At 46.4% G+C, this 21,559-nt stretch overlaps 2 protein-coding genes across 7 annotated transcripts in view; one reads left to right on the forward strand and one right to left on the reverse strand.

Moving 5' to 3' along the window:
• Positions 1 to 21,559, forward strand: part of C3H8orf88 (chromosome 3 C8orf88 homolog) — a 242,820-nt gene that overhangs the window by 49,728 nt on the left and 171,533 nt on the right. Inside the window, exon 7 of one of the 6 annotated variants that reach the window (XM_059723905.1) lies at positions 18,976 to 19,735. The exons of the other annotated variants lie outside the window; for them this stretch is intronic. Within the exon in view, the coding sequence (XP_059579888.1) occupies positions 18,976 to 19,047 (72 nt within the window). The 3' untranslated portion in view covers positions 19,048 to 19,735. Of the gene's footprint in view, positions 1 to 18,975; positions 19,736 to 21,559 lie in introns of those variants that run through there. 6 annotated transcript variants of the gene reach the window in all.
• NECAB1 (N-terminal EF-hand calcium binding protein 1) overlaps positions 1 to 21,559 on the reverse strand; it is a 135,935-nt gene that overhangs the window by 10,605 nt on the left and 103,771 nt on the right. The window contains exons 7-9 of the mRNA XM_006266692.4: positions 12,111 to 12,223; positions 7,478 to 7,554; positions 1,354 to 1,407 (exon numbers count right to left, since the gene is read on the reverse strand). Of these exons, the coding sequence (XP_006266754.2) occupies positions 1,354 to 1,407; positions 7,478 to 7,554; positions 12,111 to 12,223 (244 nt within the window). The remainder of the gene's footprint in view (positions 1 to 1,353; positions 1,408 to 7,477; positions 7,555 to 12,110; positions 12,224 to 21,559) is intronic.

Genomic DNA, 21,559 nt, shown 5'->3' on the forward strand with positions numbered 1-21,559 from the left:
AATTTTTTTCAAAAGATGAATCAATATACAAGCAGATCTGCAATTTGAAACCAGGCCTTCAGATTTAGATGCATGGCGCACTGATCTGCTAGCACAACCCTTTGCCTGTAATAGCCCAGGAGCCCAAGTAGTAATACAATTATATAACAAACTGAACAGTAAATTTAAAGAATGCCACTTATGTCAGGCTATTTCAGATATACAATTGGACATAAAGATGGTAGAAAAGAAATAGCTGGATATTTCTTGTTTCATTTTATGTTCAGATCCTTGTAAAGGTAAATAAAATAAAGGTAACTTTCTATAGATTTATAGTACCTTGATGTACTTACAGTAATTTTTGAAGTGGCTTATTGAAAATAATAACTGAGGTAATACATTGCCTAAACAGTTGGTTTTCACCAGTGCACAGAATGAATAACCTTGATGAGTAGAAGAAATGTAAGGAATAATTGTAACTGGAAAAAGCCATGTGAGTTTCATGTTGAATTCATGATACAATCTGGTATTAGGAGTTACCGGTATGGTAAGTCATGTTGGAACATGTAGGCTTTAGTTATGATGTATTTTAAGTAACAATGCTTTTCCTTAACTGGCATAATGGAATTTTTAGTTCAGGCCCTGAACCCTTCCTGACTTGATTGCTGACATGGCAGTCCCATTGATCACCCTAACTTTATACTATTTCATAAGCAGAGGCATAACTGGGCAGATTGGCACCCAGGCCAGCAGCAGCTCTTGGGTTCTGTTTTTTTGTTCCTCTCCCCCACCTCCAAGTCAGTGCCCAAAGCTGCTGCCCCAGTCACCCTGTCTTAGTTATGCTGCTATTCACAAGCCATCTCTCTAGGCTCACATGCCTCATTTGATCTTTTCTTGCAAGTGTTTTTCATTGTATAATTCTATTACTTAAGTGCCTTCATGGGTCATCACTTTTCATAAATATTTGATTTAAGGATTGCCTTTAGTATCAAAGCCCTGCATTCAGAAACACCAGTTTATTTGGTGAATTTAATTTTGACAGAGACCTACTCATAATCTAGATTCATTTTTGAATGTGTAATTAATTTCTTCAGCGTTACTATTTATTATCTCTAATACTAAGTGTTTTCCCATGTCCTTGTAGTTTCATGATACTTTTTTCAGGAAAGCTGAGTTGTTGGCTCGCATCATTTGAAAACAAAACTAAAAAAAAAGTTTTACTTTGCTAGTCATTATGCCCAGTTGTTCTGTCTCATCATCACCTTCTGCTCCTGGTGCTCTGCTGCAGAACAGCTTCTTAGCGCTTAAAAAGTAGCTTGGTGATATCAGCCTATTGCCTGCAGTATATACCCTTTATCCTTGAACAATACTTACAGATTTTGTGTTTCCTTCCAAAACCTCCTCTTCTAGTGGCTCAAGTTTTAGATCCTTATGATTAGAGAAAAGGAATATAAATACATATATTAACTATAGACAGTACTAAAGATTTGACCTATGCATTATGTTGAACACACCATTCCAGCCCAGATTCTGCTGTATCTTAACTTGGAATAGAAACTTTGAGCTATGCCCTTTCAGCTTGTTAAATTAACATTTTTTTACTGAACTTCGCACATTTCAGTGCCTGTTGAAAAGCTACTGACTGAATGGAATTTACTATTATCTTTATACAGATGTATTGTTTTCAAATACATTAATTAGAGAGAAATCCGTTTGAAATTTGTGATAAATCTACTCAGTCACATTGACGCATTACACTTAACAAAACCTCCACACCAAGGTGATACATAGAAGCTGCAAGGCAGCATATGTGGTCATTTGGAATGAACTGTCATAATGACAGCCTTACACAAAAGAAATTGGTCTTGATTATATTCACATATAGCATAATGGGCAAGTCAGTCTACTAATAAGTAAATGCTAAATGTGTCCAGAGAAACTAGGCTATCAGAAATCCTCTACAACTGTTAGCATACATAGATTCATAGATGCTAGGGTCAGAAGGGACCTCAACAGATCATCGAGTCCGACCCCCTGCCTAGGCAGGAAAGAGTGCTGGGGTCAGATGACCCCAGCCAGATGCCTATCCAGCCTTCTCTTAAAGACCCCCAAGGATAGCACCACCTCCCTTGGAAGCCCATTCCAAATTTTGGCCACCCTTACCATGAAGAAATTTTTCCTGATATTTAGCCTAAATCTGCTCTCTGTCAGTTTGTGACCATTGTTCCTTGTTACCCCAAGAGGCGCCCTGGTGAACAGAGCACGTCCGATCCCTTGCTGCGTCCCCCTAATGAATTGATAGGCAGCCACAAGATCACCTCTTAGCCTTCTCTTGCAGAGGCTGAAGAAGTCCAAGTCCTTAAGTCTCTCCTCATAGGGCTTGTCTTGTAAGCCCCTAACCATATGAGTGGCCCCCCTCTGGACCCTCTCGAGTCTATCAACATCCTTCTTGAAGTACGGTCCCCAAAACTGGATGCAGTACTCCAACTGCAGTCTAACCAATACCGCATAGAGGGAAAGTATCACCTCCTTGGATCTGTCATGCATTTGCTGATGCATGATACAGTGCGGTTAGCTTTGCTGATGATTTCGTCACACTGATGACTCATGTTCATCTTGGAGTCCACTATGACTCTGAGATCCCTTTCCACTTCTGTGCTGCTGAGAGGGTCACTTCCCAGCCAGTAGGTGTGCTGGATATTTTTGCGCCCTAGCTGTAGCACTTTGCACTTGTCCTTGTTGTACTGCATCCTACTGTGTACTGCCCACTTTTCTAACCTGTCCAGGTCTGCCTGCAATCGTTCCCTACCCTCCAGAGTGTGCACTTCACCCCACAATTTAGTCTCATCTGAAAACTTGGACAGAGTACACTTTACACCCACATCCAAGTCACTGATGAAGATACTGAAGAGCACAGGTCCAAGGACTGAACCCTGCGGGACTGCACTACCCACATCCTTCTAGGTTGATACTGACCCATCTACTACCACTCTCTGGATGCGATCGCTAAACCAACTTGCCACTCACCGGACCCTGTAAACATCTTAATTTATTTATAAGAATAGGATGTGATACCATATTGAAAGCCTTGCTAAAGTCCAAGAAAACGACATCCACCTCTACTCCTGCATCTGAGCATTTTGTGACCCTGTCATAAAATGAAACCAGATTGGTCAGGCATGATCTACCTGCTGTGAATCCATGCTGGTTTCCCTGCTGCATTATTTTTCCTGCTGGACTCCCACAGATACAATCCTTCATGATCTTTTCAAAGATCTTTCCAAGGATGGAGGTGAAACTGACTGGCCTGTAATTACTCGGATCCTTTCCTTCCCTTCTTGAAAATAGGGAGCACATTGGCCCTTTTCCAGTCCTCCAGGACCTGACCTGAGCACCACAAGTGCTCAAACAGCCATGCCAGTGGTTCTGTTATGACACTGGCCAATTCCTTCAGTACTCTCGGATGAAGCTCATCTGGGCATGCTGACTTGAACACATCCAGTCCATCCAAACCAGGAAGCTTTCCATCCACCAGAGTGCAGTTGCACAGCAGTGAGGAGAATATATGCCAGTGGTTGTAAATTGGTTACTGAATGTTTTTGCTACATTTGCTTCTGGAGAAGCCAATGTTTTTATTTGGCTGATTTTAATCTCACATTGTGCCTATTTTATATACCTACTGCTTAATGTGCACTTACACACTTTTGATTTATGTGAACACATTTAGAAACACACATAAAAAGTAGGTAAATTTCTAGAAAATGAGGGCTTACCATAGTGTCAAATAGCAATTGTACACAGAACATTGTACATGTTTCTGTGTGTCAGAAAAATAAAGGTGTTCTTTTTCCCAAAAATGGATACACTTGGGCAATGGCTGATTAACCTTGGGTAGCAGGTGGCTGGAAGCAGATAGCAGATGTGGCACTGCATGCAAAATTTAAGTAAACAAGGTATCCACCGAAGTGCCACCAACAGCATGTGGCAGAGTAAAGTCAGCAGTGAAATGTCTTTCACTCATCAACTGCTGTGTAATTGTGCCCCTCATGCTGCATTCGAATAGGAAGTCATGACATTTGTGAAGAAATAATTTCTAATGGCTCATCTGTCAGGTCAGACCATTCAGAGAGACAACCATGCAGAAAATTATATTTCCGGTAGACTCCAAACTTCTCATGCAAAACTTCTCCAAGGAAAGGGAGTAGGGGAATGGGGAAGGAAACAAAGACAGAAGGAGATTACAACATAAAACAGTAATAAATGCTATGTTGGACTTCAACTTAAGGTAGCAAGAGGTCAGTAAAATTCTTACCTTTTGCAGAATGTCTGGCAATTAACTAAATGAAGGCAATATTTAGCCTAACTGTTTTGAAGGATAATTTTCTAAACAAGTTTAAATTCCTGTTACAAATCTGAAAGGTCAAGGTCTAAGGTGTTGGTTATAGCTGTGTTGGTCTAAGGTATAGACTGACAAGGTTCTTTGGTTAAATGTGATATCTTTTATGAGACCAACTTTCTGTCACGCATTTGCATGTTCATAGAACTGCATTTGGCATTTGGTTTAAGCTTCTATTTGACCCAAGAGAGGACACAAACACCAGCAGACTCTCCCTATGCCTGAACAAGGGTGTTTGTGTCTGGAAGCTTGTAAAGAACAATTTTTCAACTATGCAGTTGGTCTCATAAAAGAGATCACATTTACCCAAAGAACCTTATCTGCCAAGATAAAAGATGAAATTCCCCCCTCTGCAAAAAGCAGGCATACAGAGTTCGGGCACCATTTAAATCTCCCCTCTCTCCGAGCACATCTCACATCATAGGAATTAACTAAGCCTTTGTGTTTGCACATTGCCCAGGAGCAAATTCCATAGTGGCTTCCTCAAGATGCACAGATGATTATCTGAAGGTTCAAGGTGGAAGTGGGAAGAAGAGCTATGTAGAGAAAAGTAATTATATTCCAGGAGGATCTTGATATTTCAGTTTAATTTCATTGCTCTGTGTTTCTATTTTTCATTTTGAATTGTTGTTTTCCAAATTAGTTTTTAAATATAATTTCCAAAATAGTTTTATAAAATATAGCTAAAAGCACAAACCAAAGCAGAATATTTCAGTTTGGGTCAAGCAGAACGCTTTGGTTTATGTGAAAGTATTTTTTATTGCTTTGCCATAGAAATAGATTTTTTTAGTTATTAGTTTAGCTTGCAACCCAAAAACTCATTATTTGCACAGTTTTCCTGTTAGATGCCTGAACTTGGACATAGTTCAATAAAGATACCACCCTAAGAAATCCTGAACATTTCATGGTATAATTCATAGTTTCATGCTGGTAGGGTCGGAAGGGACCTGAGCAGATCATCAAGTCCAACCCCCTGCCATGGCAGGAAAGAGCACTGGGGTCAAACGACCCCAGCAAGGTGTTCATCTAGCCTCCTTTTAAAGACCCCCAGGGTAGGAGTCAGCACCACTTCTCTTGGAAGTTGGTTCCAGGTCCTAGCCGCCCTGACAGTGAAGTAGCACCTCCTGATATCTAGTATAATCTGCCCTCTGCCAGCTCGTGAATGTTATTTCTTGTCACTCCTGGTAGTGCTCGGGGGAACAGGGACTCCCCCAATGCCTACTGGTCCTCTCTGACTAATTTGTGAACAGCCACTAGATCCCCCCTCAGCCTTCTTTTGTGGAGGCTGAACAGGTTCAGGTCCCTTAGCCTCTCCTCGTAGGGCCTGCCCTGCTGCCCCCTGATCATGCGGGTGGCCCTCCTCTGAACCCTCTCCATGTTGTCCACATCCCTCCTGAAGTGCGGCACCCAGAACTGGACGCAGTGCTCCAACTGCGGCCTGACCCGTGTCGCATAGACGGGGAGGATCACCTCCTTGGACCTGCCTGAGATGCATCTGTGGATGCATGACAAGGTGTGGTTGGCCTTCCTGACCGTGTCCCCGCACTGTCGACCCATGTTCATCTTGGCGTCAGTAATGCCTCCAAGATCCTTTTCTGCCTCTGTACTGATGAGAACAGAGTTTCCCAGCCTGTAGGTATGCTGCTGGTTCTTCCTCCCCAGGAGCAGTACCTTGCACTTGTCAGTGTTGAAACCCATCCTGTTTTCATCCGCCCACCCCTGTAACCTGTCTAGGTCCAATTGCAGCCTATTCCTCCCTTCTAGCATGCCCACTTCCCCCCACAACTTAGTGTCGTCTGCGAATTTGAACAAGGTGGTTTTCACCTCCTTGTTCAAGTCGCTGATGAAGATGTTGAACAGTGCAGGCCCAAGGACTGAGCCCTGGGGGACCCTACTGCCCACATCCCTCCAGGTTGAAAGAGACCCATCTATGACCACTCTCTGGGTGCGGCCCTCCAGCCAGTTAGTGACACAATTGACTGTGTAGGTATCGACACCACAGTCCCCTAGTTTTTTAATGAGAATGGGGTGAGAAAAAGTGTCAAAGGCCTTCCTAAAGTCCAGAAAGACTATGTCCACTGCTACCCCTGCGTCTAAGGATTTTGTGACCTGGTCATAGAAGGCCACCAGGTTGGTCTGACAGGACCTGCCTCTAATGAACCCATGCTGGTTGCCCCTAAGCATCACCTCCCCTGCTGGCCCCTCGTGGACATACGCCAGGATAATTCTCTCAAAAGGCTTACCCAGGATCGAGGTAAGACTAATGGGCCTATAGTTTCCTGGGTCCTCCTTCCTCCCTTTTTTGAAAATGGGGACCACATTGGCCCTTTTCCAGTCCTCTGGCACCACACCAGAGCACCACGAGTGCTCATAAAGCCATGCCAGGGGTCCCGCAATGACCTCTGCTAATTCCCTCAGCACTCTGGGGTAGAGATCATTAGGACCAGCTGATTTAAATACGTCCAGTCCCTCCAGAAGTTCCCTGACTAGATCCTCACTGGCCTTAGGCCTGGGTGCACCTCCCCTGGGGCCTATGGTAGTTCCGGTTGGTGGGGGGTGACCCGATCCCGGCTCAGGACAATGGAGGCAAAGAAATCGTTAAATACGTTAGCTTTGTCATCTGGTGCGACAACCAGATTTCCTAGCGTGTCTTGCAGCGGTCCCATGTTACCCGGTACCTTCTTTTTACCCCATATTGTCTATAATTGTCTGTGTCAGATGCACTATATTTAGAACAGCCTTAACTGACATAGAATAACATGGGTTTTATATATCAATGTATATTGTGTGTATACATCCAGTGTGTGTTGCACAAATACAGAATATGCATGTACAATATGAGACATGCATCTACATATATCAACTTGGGCAAGAACAGTTGTGAATACTTAGTGGAGCATGTTCTTCTGAAATCATTAAATAAGAATGAGCAAGATCAAAGAAAAATGTGTTTTAGCTCACTTAGCTGATGTTCTATTTGCTGTCATTAGTCAGAACAGCAGTGCAAATATGCCATGGTAGGAGGAAGATTTATGGTTCAAATATTGTTTCAGAAACCTTTACTGAGAATGAGAGAGAGAGCAGATGAAAAGAAATACCCACCTTCTTTTCCAGCCTGTCAATCAGTTTCTGGAGTCTGTTTATCTGGGTCATCCACTGGTTGTTGTCTTCTGGCCAACCTTTGGGGAAACATAAATAATGAACTATAAACTGCTACTAAATGCTGAGATATAATGCATCTATTTTGACATTCATAAGAATAGAAGAATGTTTCATTAGCTTGTATCTTATTTTGTATTTTGAAGGAAGACAAGGGTGCAATTGATTAAGGTAGTATTAATTTATGTGAAACTAGTGGAGAGAAACATTTTTCAGTGGTTTTCTAAGACAGGATTTTTCACAAGCTACAGCAGAAATTCCTCAGGATTTTTTAAAACTGCATTCTATATTACTCCAGTGTTTTGCAACTCCATTAGATACCGTGCTGGGACACCAAGTCTGAAGCTGCCTGGTGAGCTGGGATGAAGCTTTTTAATTTGAGCCTTTCCGTAACTCACAGCATATCAATGACAGACAGAAAAGGAGAGAAAAGAGAAGAGAATAAAAACACACACAAGTCTGTATACACATTGAGCTGGATATGTGAAATCTATTTGGACACTATGATCAAAGCTTTAAGGTTGCCAGCTCTTTGATTAATGACTGGCAACTTAAGAAAAGGAGGCCTTAACTTTTTGTTAATGTTGACCATCTTTTTAAAAACTGTCTGTTGGACATTTGCTATCATGTAGACCATCTCCACTCCCCTTCATAATTTCCTTGTAGCAGGCATGCTGTTTACATGGAAATGTAATCTGACAAACATATTTAATATATTTTAACTGCGTTTATGCAGGTGGAAATAAGGAGAGCCTACACCATGTGACCACCCAAATCTTTGTGGACTATCAATGACCATAATGTCGGAGTTACTGTCTTAGAGATATATAATAATATTTTGCATCTTCTGTAATGTTTCCCATTGTTTTGCCACTGTAAACAAAGAAGCCCCCCGTTAGTCACTATATATTTTTAGGTAGTGGAGATGAAAAAATGGGATTAAAATGTAGTTTCTAATGTGACTAATTTAGAATGTGGGCATTGCTTATGCATATTATGTAGCAGAATTAGTGCTAGTAATAAAATACTGAAGAAGGAAAAATATACAGGGATTCTAGTTCGAAACAAAGCCAAAATCTCCTAGGTAAGTGTAAAGATATTAGGAGGGAAATTCTGCTTTAGGAAAAAGAAACCTTGAAGGGGTGCAAAGCCAAATAAGAATTCTGGAGAGAGTAGAGGTTCATCTAGCAAAGTTCATTAGAACATCAGTGTAAGAAAATGCTTTACATCAGTGTAAGAAAATGCTTTATATTTGTTTTTAACATTAGCATTTTTCAGGTTTTTAACACTGCTTTAGTGTACTACTGTAACTGGGCAGGATGTAGTTTAGGTATAGCTGGTTTTCCACTTTACACTCTGAATTAGAAATGTAGTAACATCATTACATGAGATCCTATCCTGAAAAGTGAACAAAGCCAAACTAGAAATATTTTGCTGATCCAAAAATCTTAGCACTGCAGGGCAGTGTGGTGGGGAAGTCTAACATACTGAAGTATTACTGCTCAGGAGAAACAGCAGACAACTTGCTTAAGTGGAACTCAGAACCATTTTTTTGGGCACAGTGGAAGGGGCATCAAGGGAAAAGTGGGGGCATATCACCTGAAAAAAGCGAGTAGGTGGGGAGAAGTAGGCTGCATCTATCTTTGCTTCATCATGCTCCACAGTGTCCCACTTACATGGATGTCATAGTCTTGAGGCCTGTAGCAAGCTTGAGGATTGCTTCCCTGCACCTTTCTGGCACAGAGCCAGCACTTCCAAAACTCCTGTTACTGGAGCTCTCTCAAAATGTTTCTTTTTCCTCAGGCAAAATTGTCATTTCTAATTTTCATGTCAAGAAACATCTGCTGTGCTGCAAGTTTATTTTTTCTCTGTCTCTCCCATACACGCTTTCACATACCTCAGCCATGACATATAAATGCTGTAAGTCAGGGGCGGGCAATTATTTCGGGCAGAGGGCTGCTTGCTGAGTTTTGGCAAGCCATCGAGGGCCACATGACGGGCAGCCCAGGGCAGATTAATATTTATTTTCTAAATTTTTTAGGGGTCCCGTGGGCCAGATAGAATGGCCTGGCAGGCCGCATCCAGCCCCCGGGCTGCATTTTGCCCACCCTTGCTGTAAGTTATGCAGGAAGCATAAACTTAGTTTTGGGGGTTTCGTTTTCTCTCTGGATTATAAACCTATTTCTTCCACTCTCCACTGCCTGTAAACATACTTAAAATATATTGCGTGGAACTGTCAATTCACTACACAAAAACAATAACCCCAGGGCCTGGCATAGTAGAATTATTACAGAAAGGAATTTGGATCTATAGCTTTATATTTATTTCTGTTTACTTAGGCAGGGGTTTTCAACCAGGGGTACATGTACCCCTGGGGGTACTTTGGAAGGCCCCAGGGGGTACGCGGCAGCAGCATGGAGAAGCCACCAGCACTTCCAGTTTCGCTGATAACTTAGGCTAATAGCTGTATATTTATTGCTGCTCTTCTAGGTAGAGCTAATTACATTTATTAAAGCTAATTAATCTCTTTATTAAATTGAAGATTATTTCCTGTTAATTTGGTACTTTAATTTGCACTTGTAAAATACAGATGGATGCTTTGCTTGGGTGTGTTTGTGTCTGTGGGGTTGTTGGTTGCAGCCATGTTGATCTAAGGACATAGGCAGACAAGTTTCTTTGGGTAAATCCGATATCTTTTATTAGACCAACTGAAATAGTTGGAAAAATTCTTCTTTGCAAGCTTTTGGGTACAAACGCCCTTTTTCAGGCTGAGGAAGCATCTGCAGTTGTTTTGTGCTTTTCCTGGACGGGATAGAAGAGAAGCCAGAGGTCAGCATGCAAGATTGTCAGACAGTGAAAATGCAAATTGAGGCTGTCAATGGGTGCGCAACGAACAGGTAGTGGGTAGAGGATGGAAATGTAGACCTGGTGATAAGATATAGCTGGTAAATAGTAGAGAGGTTACCTAGGGTATCAGATGTCAGGCAGGTTATAATGTGACATAAATCCAGTGTCTATATTTAGTCCATGATTTTTTGTATCCAGTAGGTTGATGAAGTGAAGTGTGTAGGCTCTTCTGCAAAAGGTGTTTTGTGAGTTCCCTTTGAGGATCAGAACTGAGAGCTTGGTGAGAGAGTGATTATCTTGTGAGAAATGTGCCCTCACAGGTATTCTTATCTTTGACAAATTTTCGGTGTGCATTTTATTCTGGTGAGCAGTTGTTGTTTGGTTTCTCCTACATATTTTCCAACAGGGCATTAATACAGTTATGAGATATATAATATTTCTGGAGGTGCAGGTATAAGATCCAGGAATGGTGATGGTTCTGTTGTGGAGTGTCATTATTGTGAGGGTGGTGGAGATGTGTTGGCAGGTTTTACATTTCATGTCATGGCATGGTCTGGATCCATTTAGTGTGTTTTGGGCCTAGGAAGTTTGCTTCTGGTGATGAGGCTGGCAAGGTTTAGTGCTTGTTTAAAGGCTAGGATGGGTGGTTCTGGGAAGATCTCTTTAAGAATTGGGGCTTCTTCTAGAATGGGTTACAACTGTTTGAGGATTTTCCATGTAGGTTCCAGGGAGGGATAATACATCATAACTAATGGTGTGAGTCACAGGGATTCTCTTTCTGCACTGCAGCAATTCTTTATGTGGTATCCGGGTGGCTTTTTCAAAAGTACAATCTACCTCTCTGGAGAAGTGTCCTACTTGAGTGAAAGCCCTTTTGAGATTTGTGAGGTGACAATCACAGGTGTTCTCCTCAGTGCAAATTCAGTGGTATTGGAGGGTTTGGCTGTATATTACAGCTTTCTTTGTATGTTTAGGGTGATTGCTGGTTCTTTGCAGATATGTATGTTGGTCCATGAGTTTCTTGTATGTGGTGCTTTGTATTTTACCATTCTGGATAGTGACCATAGTGCCTAAAAAGGAAATGTTGGTGCTGGAGTATTCAAGAGACAGTCTGATGGAGTGGGGATGGTTATAGAATTTCTGGTGGAAATCAATCAGAGATGGCAGGTTTTCAGTCCAAATAATGAAGATGTCATTGATATATCCTAAGTATAGCAAGGGTTTGGTGGTGCAGTCCTTGAGGAAGTCTTCCACGTGGTTCAGAAAAATGTTGGCATATCGTGGGACCATTTTGGTGCCCATAGCTGTATCCATGGTCTGGAGAAAGTGTTGATTTTTGAAAATGAAATTGTGTGTGAGGATGAAGTGTATATATTCAGTGATATCTTTAGGTCTGTGCTATGAGTCGTAATCTTTCTTTTGTAGGTAAGTAAGGCAGGCTTGGATGCCATCCTGCTGTGGGATGTTGGTATATAAGCTGGTAATGTCCATGGTGGGTAGGAGGATGTTGGTGGGAAGGTGATCTATATTTTTAAGTTTTCATAGAAAGTCTGTTGTGCCTTGGACAAAACTTGCTCTTTGGGTGACAAGAGGTTTTAGGTTTGATTCAAACAATTTTTCAAACTATTTAGTTCCTCTAATAAAAGTTATTACATTTACCCAAAGAACCTTGTCTGCCTTTGTATCTGTGCATTTGTGCGTGCTTTAAGTACAGGTAAAATGACAATACCTGTGTTAAAATGAGGACTGGTTGGTGATAAGCTGTTATTCCTTTGAAGTCTTCGATTTGAACGTTTTCCTGTCCACTGAATCGAGAGTATTTCTGGCTTTGCTGGCCCCTGTCTAAATAAAAATAGATAATAGATAATTAATTCATGTTCTAAAGCAGGCTTGTCCAACATATGGCCCGCGGCTGCCATGCGGCCTGCCAAGCCATTTTATCTGGCCCGAGGCACCTGCTCTGTGCTCCACGGCAGTGGCGGCGGTGGCGGGGCAGCGGTGAGGCAGGCAGGGCTGGTCTGTGGGCCCCAGCCAACAGCAAGGGGAGGGGAGCTGCTTACTCCCGCGGGGCCGGGCTCATCAGTGAGCTGGGTCCTGCCGCAGCTGCCCTGAGGGCTGCGCGGTGCGGGGCTGCCTCAGTCATGCCTGACGGGATGAGCTGGGGACAGCATGTGCAACTTCTCCTCTGGCTCCGCCCTTTGCCCTCGGCGCGTGGCTAGGGGAGCTGCAGCATGGCGTGAGCCCTGCCTGCATGGGTGGTGGATGGAGGCATGAGGTAAGTTCCCGCGCAGAGCCGGGGGCGCCTCGGGGCCGGGCCGGACGGAGGCACGGGGTAAGTTCCCGCGCGGAGCTGGGGGCACCTCGGGGCCGGGCCGGGGCTGCAGGGCATGCGGTTGCCACAGCCAGGCTGGGCAAGAGGCAGGAGGAGCCCAGCCCAGAGGCACTCTACGTCCAGCCGCCTCCTTGGTGGTTCACGTCCTGATAATGTAGCCTGCACGGCTGAGGATGAGGGTCTGCATCCAGTCGCTGGCAGGGAGGATGAGTGTCCGGGAGTGCCCGTGCTCCTGCCCCCGCCTCCCCGCCCCAACGCGAGCCCATGCCCATGCCTTGCGCTGCCAGAGCGGCCCCGCGCGGGAGGCCAAGCAGCGGCCGCTGGCAGTGCTGACCTGTGCCTGCCTCCTCACCTGCCCGCTTCAAGCCAGCCCTGCTGCCCTGCCCTGCCCCAGAGCAAGGCGATGCCTGCTCCACTGGCCAGTCTCCCCCCGGGTGCTGTAGCTCTCTGGGCCCGGCCGCCCGTGCGCAAGGCCTCGAGGGGGCCGCTTCTCATGTGCTGCTGGGGACAGGAGGAGCCTGGCCCGGTCTGCACCAGCCAGCAGAAGTGGCAGCAGAGCCATGTGCTGCTCGGGATGGGACGAGTTTGCACTGGTCAGTCCCGAGCGGCACACGGCTCTGCCACCACTTCTGCTGGCCGGTGCAGACCTGGCCAGCCTCCTCCCATCCCCAGCAGCACATGGGAAGCTGGCTTCAGCTACATGCTGCTTTTCCTGGCCAGTGCCGACCCGGTTCTGCCCAGGCAGGTCCTGCAGCACCATGTCAACCCAGGCATGGCACCGGCAGGCCAGGCAGGCCCCAGGTTAACCCCGGCCTGGCCCCGCAGATTCTCCAGCACTAGGTCAACCCGGTTGTAGCCAAGCAGCTCCTGCAGCACCATGTCAACCCGGGCACGTATGCCATGTCAACCAGCACCATGTCAACCCCTGCAACTTCACTGGTGTCAAAGGTCACGTGACATCACTTCCTGATGTGATACCACTTCCTGTGATGTCTTTGAATATGGCTCGCTGGTGATCCAGCCCCACATTCAAAAAGGTTGGACACCCCTGTTCTAAAGCTTGTCTTTTTCTCTGCTTCCAATATGCCCTTAAAAAGGAGAAACAGAGAAATGTCTCTTGAGACTATTAGTAATTTTTTTCACTACTATAGTTAGATTAATCAACTTTGCTGCTCATTAAAGATGAGAGAGGAAAAAAAGAAAAAGTAACAGTGACTTATGAATATCCAACAGGAACATAACAAGTGTGGCCTTTGCATCTATGTGGATCCCCAATTATTGCACTGGGGATTGACGTAGGCTCCGCATTTGTATACTGACTTGATTTTAGGTTAACCACAAAAAAAGTATCAATGTTAATCCACAATTTGGGAATCAAAGATGACCAGAAATGGGTAGTGCCATATGAGGGCTAGGTCGATTCATGCAAAAAGTAGTGTTAAAGAAAAGCATTTAAATATATTATTAATGGAAATGCCACGACTTAGGATGGCTGGTCAGACTCTTCATTTCAATTAATATAAGTTAAGAATTTAGAAACATCTTGGGTGAGTGAATAGTTTGCAGATTAATTTTAATTTGTGTTCATTATTTTTAATGGTTCTCTGGTTTGCTGAATAAATTTCAGCCCAACTGTTCCTTGTTTTGCTATATGTGACTTCAATGGAGGAAAATAAACTTTGGATTTGTCTACAAATCCATGTAAAATAATAAAATCCATTTAATTATTGGCAAAGATTTTACATAGAAAGTGATGGTGACAGGAGATGTTGTATCTTTAGATTGTATCTTTAGATATTTACCCGGAAAAGAGACATCAAAAGGAACCAGGCAGGCATGGTGTTGTCTAAATAATCATGTATACTAAGTTCTGCCTATCTAACATACCAGAGCACAAAAAGAACTAGCAGAGGGCTGGCGTGCAGTCAGAAGCTCGGTATATATATCCAGTGGCCACCTGGTTTGGGACTTACTGTTACCGGCTTCTTAGCTGTTTTCATTATTCTCATTTTATCCTTCAGTGTTGGAGTGTTATTGTAGTCATGATGGTCCAGGAAATATGAGAAGTACAGGTTTTTTTTGATTATATCTTTTACTGGACCAAGGAGGGGGCTGTGCCCAGGGTGGACAGCAGTGACGCTGGGAGGGGGGGTTGGGGGGGGTTATGGTAAATGTTGGGGTGGCTGCAGCCCCCCTCATAGCTTCTTCCCAGTGCTGCTGCCTTCCGCCCCAGCCCCCCCCTCCCCTTCCCCACCTTGGGAAGACCCCAGCGCTGCGCTGGTCCCAGCCTGCAGTGGCAGCATGCCCTGCCCCATGCAGATCTGGAGGCACATGCCCCCTATACCTCCCAGGGTGTGCATAGCAGCAGGAGCCATACACCCCGGATGAGCCACTTGCGGCTGAGTCTTCCACCCCTTCAGCTGTCCAGCGCCTGTGCAGCGATAGCCCCAGGCAGCCTGAGCCCCACTCCCTCCCTCCCCGCTGCCTGTGCACCCCTCCTGCTGCAGCTGCCGGAAACCCGCAGCCGGGCTGCCTGCAGCACTACTGTTGCCCCACGTTCAGGGGGGCTAATCTCCATTAGTCTCCCCCTTCTGCTGCCTATGGATGCACCCACAAGGTATTAAGTTTAAAACTAAAAAAAGGAAGTTCTTTTTCACACAGCATGTAATTAAAATGTGGAACTCATTGCCACCAGGTGTTGCAGAAGCTGACACCTTAGCCAGATTCAAAAAAGGATTGGACAAATTCGTGGAGGAAAGGGGCCTCAGTAGCTATTAAGCATGGGATTTCAGGGGGTACAGCCTCTGAATCAGAACTTCCTAGACCTTAAATGCTGGAGGCTGGAAATAAGAGAGAAACAGTGGACAAAATCCTGATCATACGTAGATTCCACTCCTTTTCAGCATCCACTCTCTGCCACTATCTGACAGAATACTGGGCAAGATGGACCTATGGGATGGCAGTTCTCTAGTTCTTATGACAAGTGACAGCACTTGGTCTTAGATTACATACAACTCAGCATTTTCCACCTTTTTAATAGGTGTGGGAAGGAAGTCTGCAGTTGAGGTTGCAGCCTTTTTCACATTATTATTCAGGTGCTTCAAAGATACTCGCATCCAACCCACAAAGTAAAGGAAAGGACATTTCCCATATAAAAAAAGAGATTATACATTTTAAAACTTTCCAAATTTTGAGACAGCCTTTCTGCATCACAAAGCAGCATTAAAAGGCAAAACTACTTTTTTGCTTTGCCATTCACCTTTAAATGTCACTAGGAATATTCAGGATAGTCTTAGGACAAGCTGAAAAATGAATTCAGACACATATACGGTGATGCAGTTATTGGAGAAAATAAAAGAAACACCAGAGAGAAAAATAAAATACAAGTTAAAAACCAATTAACTGTTTTAATGCCTGATCCTACAGATCCTTATCCATAGACATATGGTACTCCTTGATTACATGGAACCACTCATATGAATAACCAGACCGGGACGGGGTGCAACCAATCCCAGCCTTGCTTGTTACAAAAGGCCCCTGGTGGAAACTTTCACTGCCCCGTGCTGGGCAGGCCCTGGCTGTGGGGGCTGGTGCTGGGCCAGGCCAGTGCATTCCCCTCCCTGCCCCCCGTCTCTCACAGGCTGGTAGGAACTGGGGAGGGGGCAGGGCTGAGTCCATGCCAAACTGGTGAACTGGGCTGCAGTGGAGATAACAACCCCTGGTGAGGGCTTTCTCCTGTCAGGGCAGAGCTCAGTGGTTGAGTGCCTTGGCACAGTGGAACTTTCTAGCACAAGGAATGGTGAGATTTTGTATGAGGGAATTTCTCGGCACAGTGGAGAACCCCAGCGTTCCCGCCACTCATATGCAAATTCACACATTACTATTGGCCGGTTTTAAATTATTCCTACGTGGCGACTAGCAATTGGCTCGCTAGCCGTATAAAAGGTTGGAGCGGTATCCGCCCAAGTTGGAGAACTCCGTGCCCATCTCGGAGTTAACATGGCAGACTGATCAACCGCTGACGACTCCCCGTCGCTGACCGACCCAGACGTACCCCCCGTGTTCTGCATGCTTGTATCAAAGATATCTCGTCGAATAAGAGCTCTTCGGTTAAACTGTAACTGAAGTTTGAAGTTAACTTTCTTCCTATGCTGTACATCTTGACAGTGTAAGTAAAGCCATCTTTGTTTGAACCAGTATGCATTTGTGCCTAATTCTACTCCAGTGGTCGAAAGTACCCATCTGTACGCGCCGGGTTTATGGCCACAACCCAGCCGACCCTTTCCCGGATCCCCCTCGGCCCCCATGTGGCGTCACGAACAGGATCAGGATCAAGATTGGGGACAGGATCAGGATCAGGATTGGGATTTGGGGAAGACGCGATGGAGTCAGAATTAGTTAGAGGCTGTCCCTGGCGTAGTGGGAGACGCCACGTGTCGGACACCGCAGAACTAGGCGCCCACATTGCCTATCATCAGGCGGGCGGAATAAGTGAAAAGTGCGTCAGCAGCTACCTTTCGCTGAAGGGGGAAGAAGAAGATTCAGAAGATTGGGAAGCACATCTATACCCCGGAGCATCCAGGTGTGTGATGAGCAGCAAGCGGGTCTTGTTTAAGCCCTGGGAGGAAGGGGGCACCACATCCTTTGCCAGATTCGAACCGGGCGAAGTGAGCCCGACCCTCAGCCAGGAGTTTGCCCGCTGTACGCAACTCATGCGGGAGGGTGGAGAACCGACGCCGACCGACTGGTTCAGTCACCCAGCCCTAGCGTTTGGGTTGAAGGGCCGCGAGGTTCTTTCCGAGCTTCGCGAAGGTCTAGAGGCGGAGGAATGCGCCACGGACAAGGGGAGAATGTTAAGTGTACTGTTCCGTGCCGTAACAACTTTGCTGCGGAAGAATGCAGATTTGGAGGCCCAGCTGCTTGCAGCCGGTCAGGCGGCTAAAGAAGCAGCAGTAGAGAAAAGCCCCGAGTCGACGCCACTCCAAGATGGCGCCGGGGAAGGAGCGAGCTGCCCGGAGAACCCGGAAGAGAAGGGCGGAGCTTCGGGAGAATCGGCGGGAATCCGCCCGGCAACCCCGCCCACCGAGGTGACGTCGCTTCCGGCAGCCCCGCCTCCTTACCACAGGGAGGGGGCACCGAGTGGAGGGTTACATCCGCCCCTCCTACCAGATGCAGCAGCAGCTCTGACAGCAGCTTGTTCTGCAGCGGCAGTCAGCCGAGTGACTAATGTGCAGGGTACAGTCCGCACCACCTATCGCGCCTGCACTTGGACTGAGTTACAGGAACTGAGTACAGAATCAAGGATAAAGCCTGAAGAGACTCTAGCTGTGTGGTTAGGACGTCTGGTCGTGGGATTCGGGTCCGACTTGTTAGACTTAGAAGAGGCTAGTTTCCTAACTTGTAAAGCCTCGTGGAGTGGAGGGCACGCCACAAACATAGACCTAGTGACGTGCAATGTTCATTGGCCTATTCCACTTCCAGCGCTTGTCGCGGGCCAGGTCGATCACAAATCCCACGTGGCACGACGGCCATCCATCGAGGGTCAATGCAGAACAGATTCTACTGGCGATAATAGGAAGTTCATATTGTTCCTGGAACTCCCGAGTGCACGCGTTGGGACTGACACCGCCCCAGCAGCGAGGACCATGGCCTCACCGCCACCTGCAAAACCCGGGAACTGTTCCAGTGACTTTCAATAGCGTACAAGCCTGTGTTGAAGTTTATGGAGGAAGAAACGCCACCGTCCTTCGAATCCTCCTCAACCCACTGGCTGGCCAACCTGCGAGTAATCTTTTGCAACAGCTCCCGAGGTTACAGGCCCTCATGAAGTCAGACACGGGAACCACTAGCGACTTGGAGTGAACATGGCAACCACCGCAAAGAACGCCACAGGAGAGGATCATGTTTGGATTCCTCCTGCATCATTCTAGGCTCACGAAGCGGCAGCTGCGAATCCTGGGAGACGCAGGCCAATGGCAACTGGCCTATGAACTAGATTTCCAGTACCCAAGGGAGTCAGACGATGACTCCGGGACGTCCTCATCTCGCTGAGCATGGACAAGACCACGCAGTGTCTGTGCATGGATTGTCATCCGTGACGGTGCATCTGCGAGTGTGTGAGAGTCGTCCAGAGCCGAGTCATGCCCGAGCACCTGTATCGTGTGCTTTGGAGAAAGTGGGAAGCCGCGAGAAAAATCTGATTGGCTGTTATCGATATTGTAATATAAGTTAATTAACTGTTCAAAGAATTCTTTCTTTACAGTGTTTTGTCCGAGGCTCGAGATACATGTCAGAGGCGGACCCAGAGAGAGGTGGAGAAGATGCAGAAGCCTGACTTCACCATGACACCTATCGAACTCCTCGTGATTGAACTTTTTGTAACCAATGTACTTATGTGTGTTTGTTTTTGTATTGGTTATTATTTGATTCGATCCGTTGAGGACGAACTTTTTTCGTTGTATGTTTTTGTATATAGCCAGCTACCTCATGAAACCCCCGAGAGGAGCGACGATTTACACGACGTGCATGTGCTTAAATTTCCAGCTGTGCCATCAGCAAGGGGGCATGTCAGGGCAGAGCTTAGTGGTTGAGTGCCTTGGCACAGTGGAACTTTCTAGCACAAGGAATGGTGAGATTTTGTATGAGGGAATTTCTCGGCACGGTGGAGACCCCCGGCGTTCCCGCCACTCATATGCAAATTCACACATTACTATTGGCCGGTTTTAAATTATTCCTACGTGGCGACTAGCAATTGGCTCGCTAGCCGTATAAAAGGTTGGAGCGGTTTCCGCCCAAGTTGGAGAACTCCGCGCCCATCTCGGAGTTAACGTGGCGGACTGATCAACCGCTGACGACTCCCCGTCGCCGACCGACCCAGACGTACCCCCCGTGTTCTGCATGCTCGTATCAAAGATATCTCGTCGAATAAGAGCTCCTCGGTTAAACTGTAACTGAAGTTTGAAGTTAACTTTCTTCCTACGCTGTACATCTCGACAGTGTAAGTAAAACCATCTTTGTTTGAACCAGTACGCGTTTGTGCCTAATTCTACTCCAGTGGTCGAAAGTACCCATCTGTACGCGCTGGGTTTGTGGCCACAACCCAGCCGACCCTTTCCCGGATCCCCCTCAGCCCCCACATCTCCTTTCCCCCGTGCCTTGGGAAGACCTTGGCTGGAGGGAGCAGTTTACAGCTGGGCCAATGGGTTTGCTTCAGTGCCCCACACCTCTCACAGGCAGGGGGTGGATTTGAGCTGATCTCAACCTGGCAAGCCACACTGTGAGGGAGTGAAAAAAGCCCCCAGTGGGGGCTTTCACCCTCCTGACATGATGGGACCTTGGCTGGGGTACCTGGTGCATTGCCCCCCCTACCCCACCTCACCTCCTGGAGGTGGAGGACTGTGGAGGGAATGGGGCTGAGCTGATCCTAGTGCTGCAGGGAAGTGAAGAGCCCCTGGTGGGGGCTTCTCCCTCCTCTCCGTGCTGGGCAGACCCCGGTTTAGTGCTGGATGTCCTCTCACAGGTGTGGGCTGGGGAGGGGGCAGGGCTGAGCTGATCCCAGCCTGGTGACCTGGGCTGTAGGGGAGTGAAAAACCACTGGTGGGGGTCTTTCTCCTATGCCAGACAGACCCTGGCTGGGGGGCAATGTCGGGTCAAGTGTGTGCATTTCCTCCCACCCCCTCTCACAGGTGTGGGTCTGGGAAGGGGGTGAGGCTGAGTGAATTGGAGCCCTGCAAGCCAGGCTACAAGAAGCGTGAAAAGCACCCAGATGGGGTTTTTTCCCACACCACGCAGACCCCAGCTGGGGGGCCAGGGCTGGGTGGTGTGTTCCCCTTCCCCACCCCGCTTTCAGGTGAGGGCTGGGGATAAATATGCTGTTGTCTTTCCCCTCCTTGCAGCTGACAGCAGGGGAGGGCGGTGGCATGTGTCCAGCAGCCAATCAGGCCTGGGCTGCCACTGGGCTAGCTTTCGCAGCCTTAGGCAACTGGCCATGATGGGTGGTGTGCATGAGCATCCCCAGGCTCCTGGCCTGGGCCAGTGCAGGCTGCTGCCTGTCTTGGCCACCCAAACACTGAATGTCAGTTCAGCTTGTTATTGGTTCAAGCTATGCAGCTTAGAAAAACTTGTGAAGATTGAATGCATTTCACCTTGGGTTTTTGAACCTCTATACTTAGCTTCAAAGAACACACTTTGGGAAGTTGAAATAGACTTGAGCTTGAAGGGACTGGAAGATGGAGGGTCAAGGACACGGAGTCGCATCATATGGTTGCATTGATTGACTTCAGTGTTTGTGATGGTGTCTATCATTAAGAACCTTGTAACTGGAAAGGCTAAGGAACTTTGTACTAACTCTGTGAGGTAACTTTGTGTTTTGAGAAGCATCAAAGGAATAAAATGAAATAAAATAATCACAATAAGCCTCTCAAATAGCAACCAAATACCAGCACTTCCTCAGTTGCAGTAGTCTACCTACACGCTATCTATTCTGGGATCAGAATCTTAAAACTTGGTCCTTCATTCCCACTTCTGGTAAAACTTCCATTGGCATCAATGAGAGTTTCAATGACGAGTGATTGTCCCTGTAATTCCTTAGGACATCACAGTAAAATGCAAAACAGGTGTTGTGCAGAGTATGATAATTGCATCTTGCTGGGATATCTTTAGGCCTGTATCTGATCTAGTATCATAGAGTGCCTATACACATGCTTGGGGCAGGGGGGGAGGCGTTTTAATTAGAGCAGCTCTTAGGAGCCACTTTAATTAAAACGCCTGTAAGCATCTCATATATTCAGCGTCCCACATTTCAAACTGGCAGTAGCGGTGCTTTAACGAAGCTCGTTCAATGAAGT

This window comes from Alligator mississippiensis, chromosome 3, assembly GCF_030867095.1.
Source record: "Alligator mississippiensis isolate rAllMis1 chromosome 3, rAllMis1, whole genome shotgun sequence".
In the NCBI taxonomy this organism is placed as follows: Eukaryota; Metazoa; Chordata; order Crocodylia; family Alligatoridae; genus Alligator; species Alligator mississippiensis.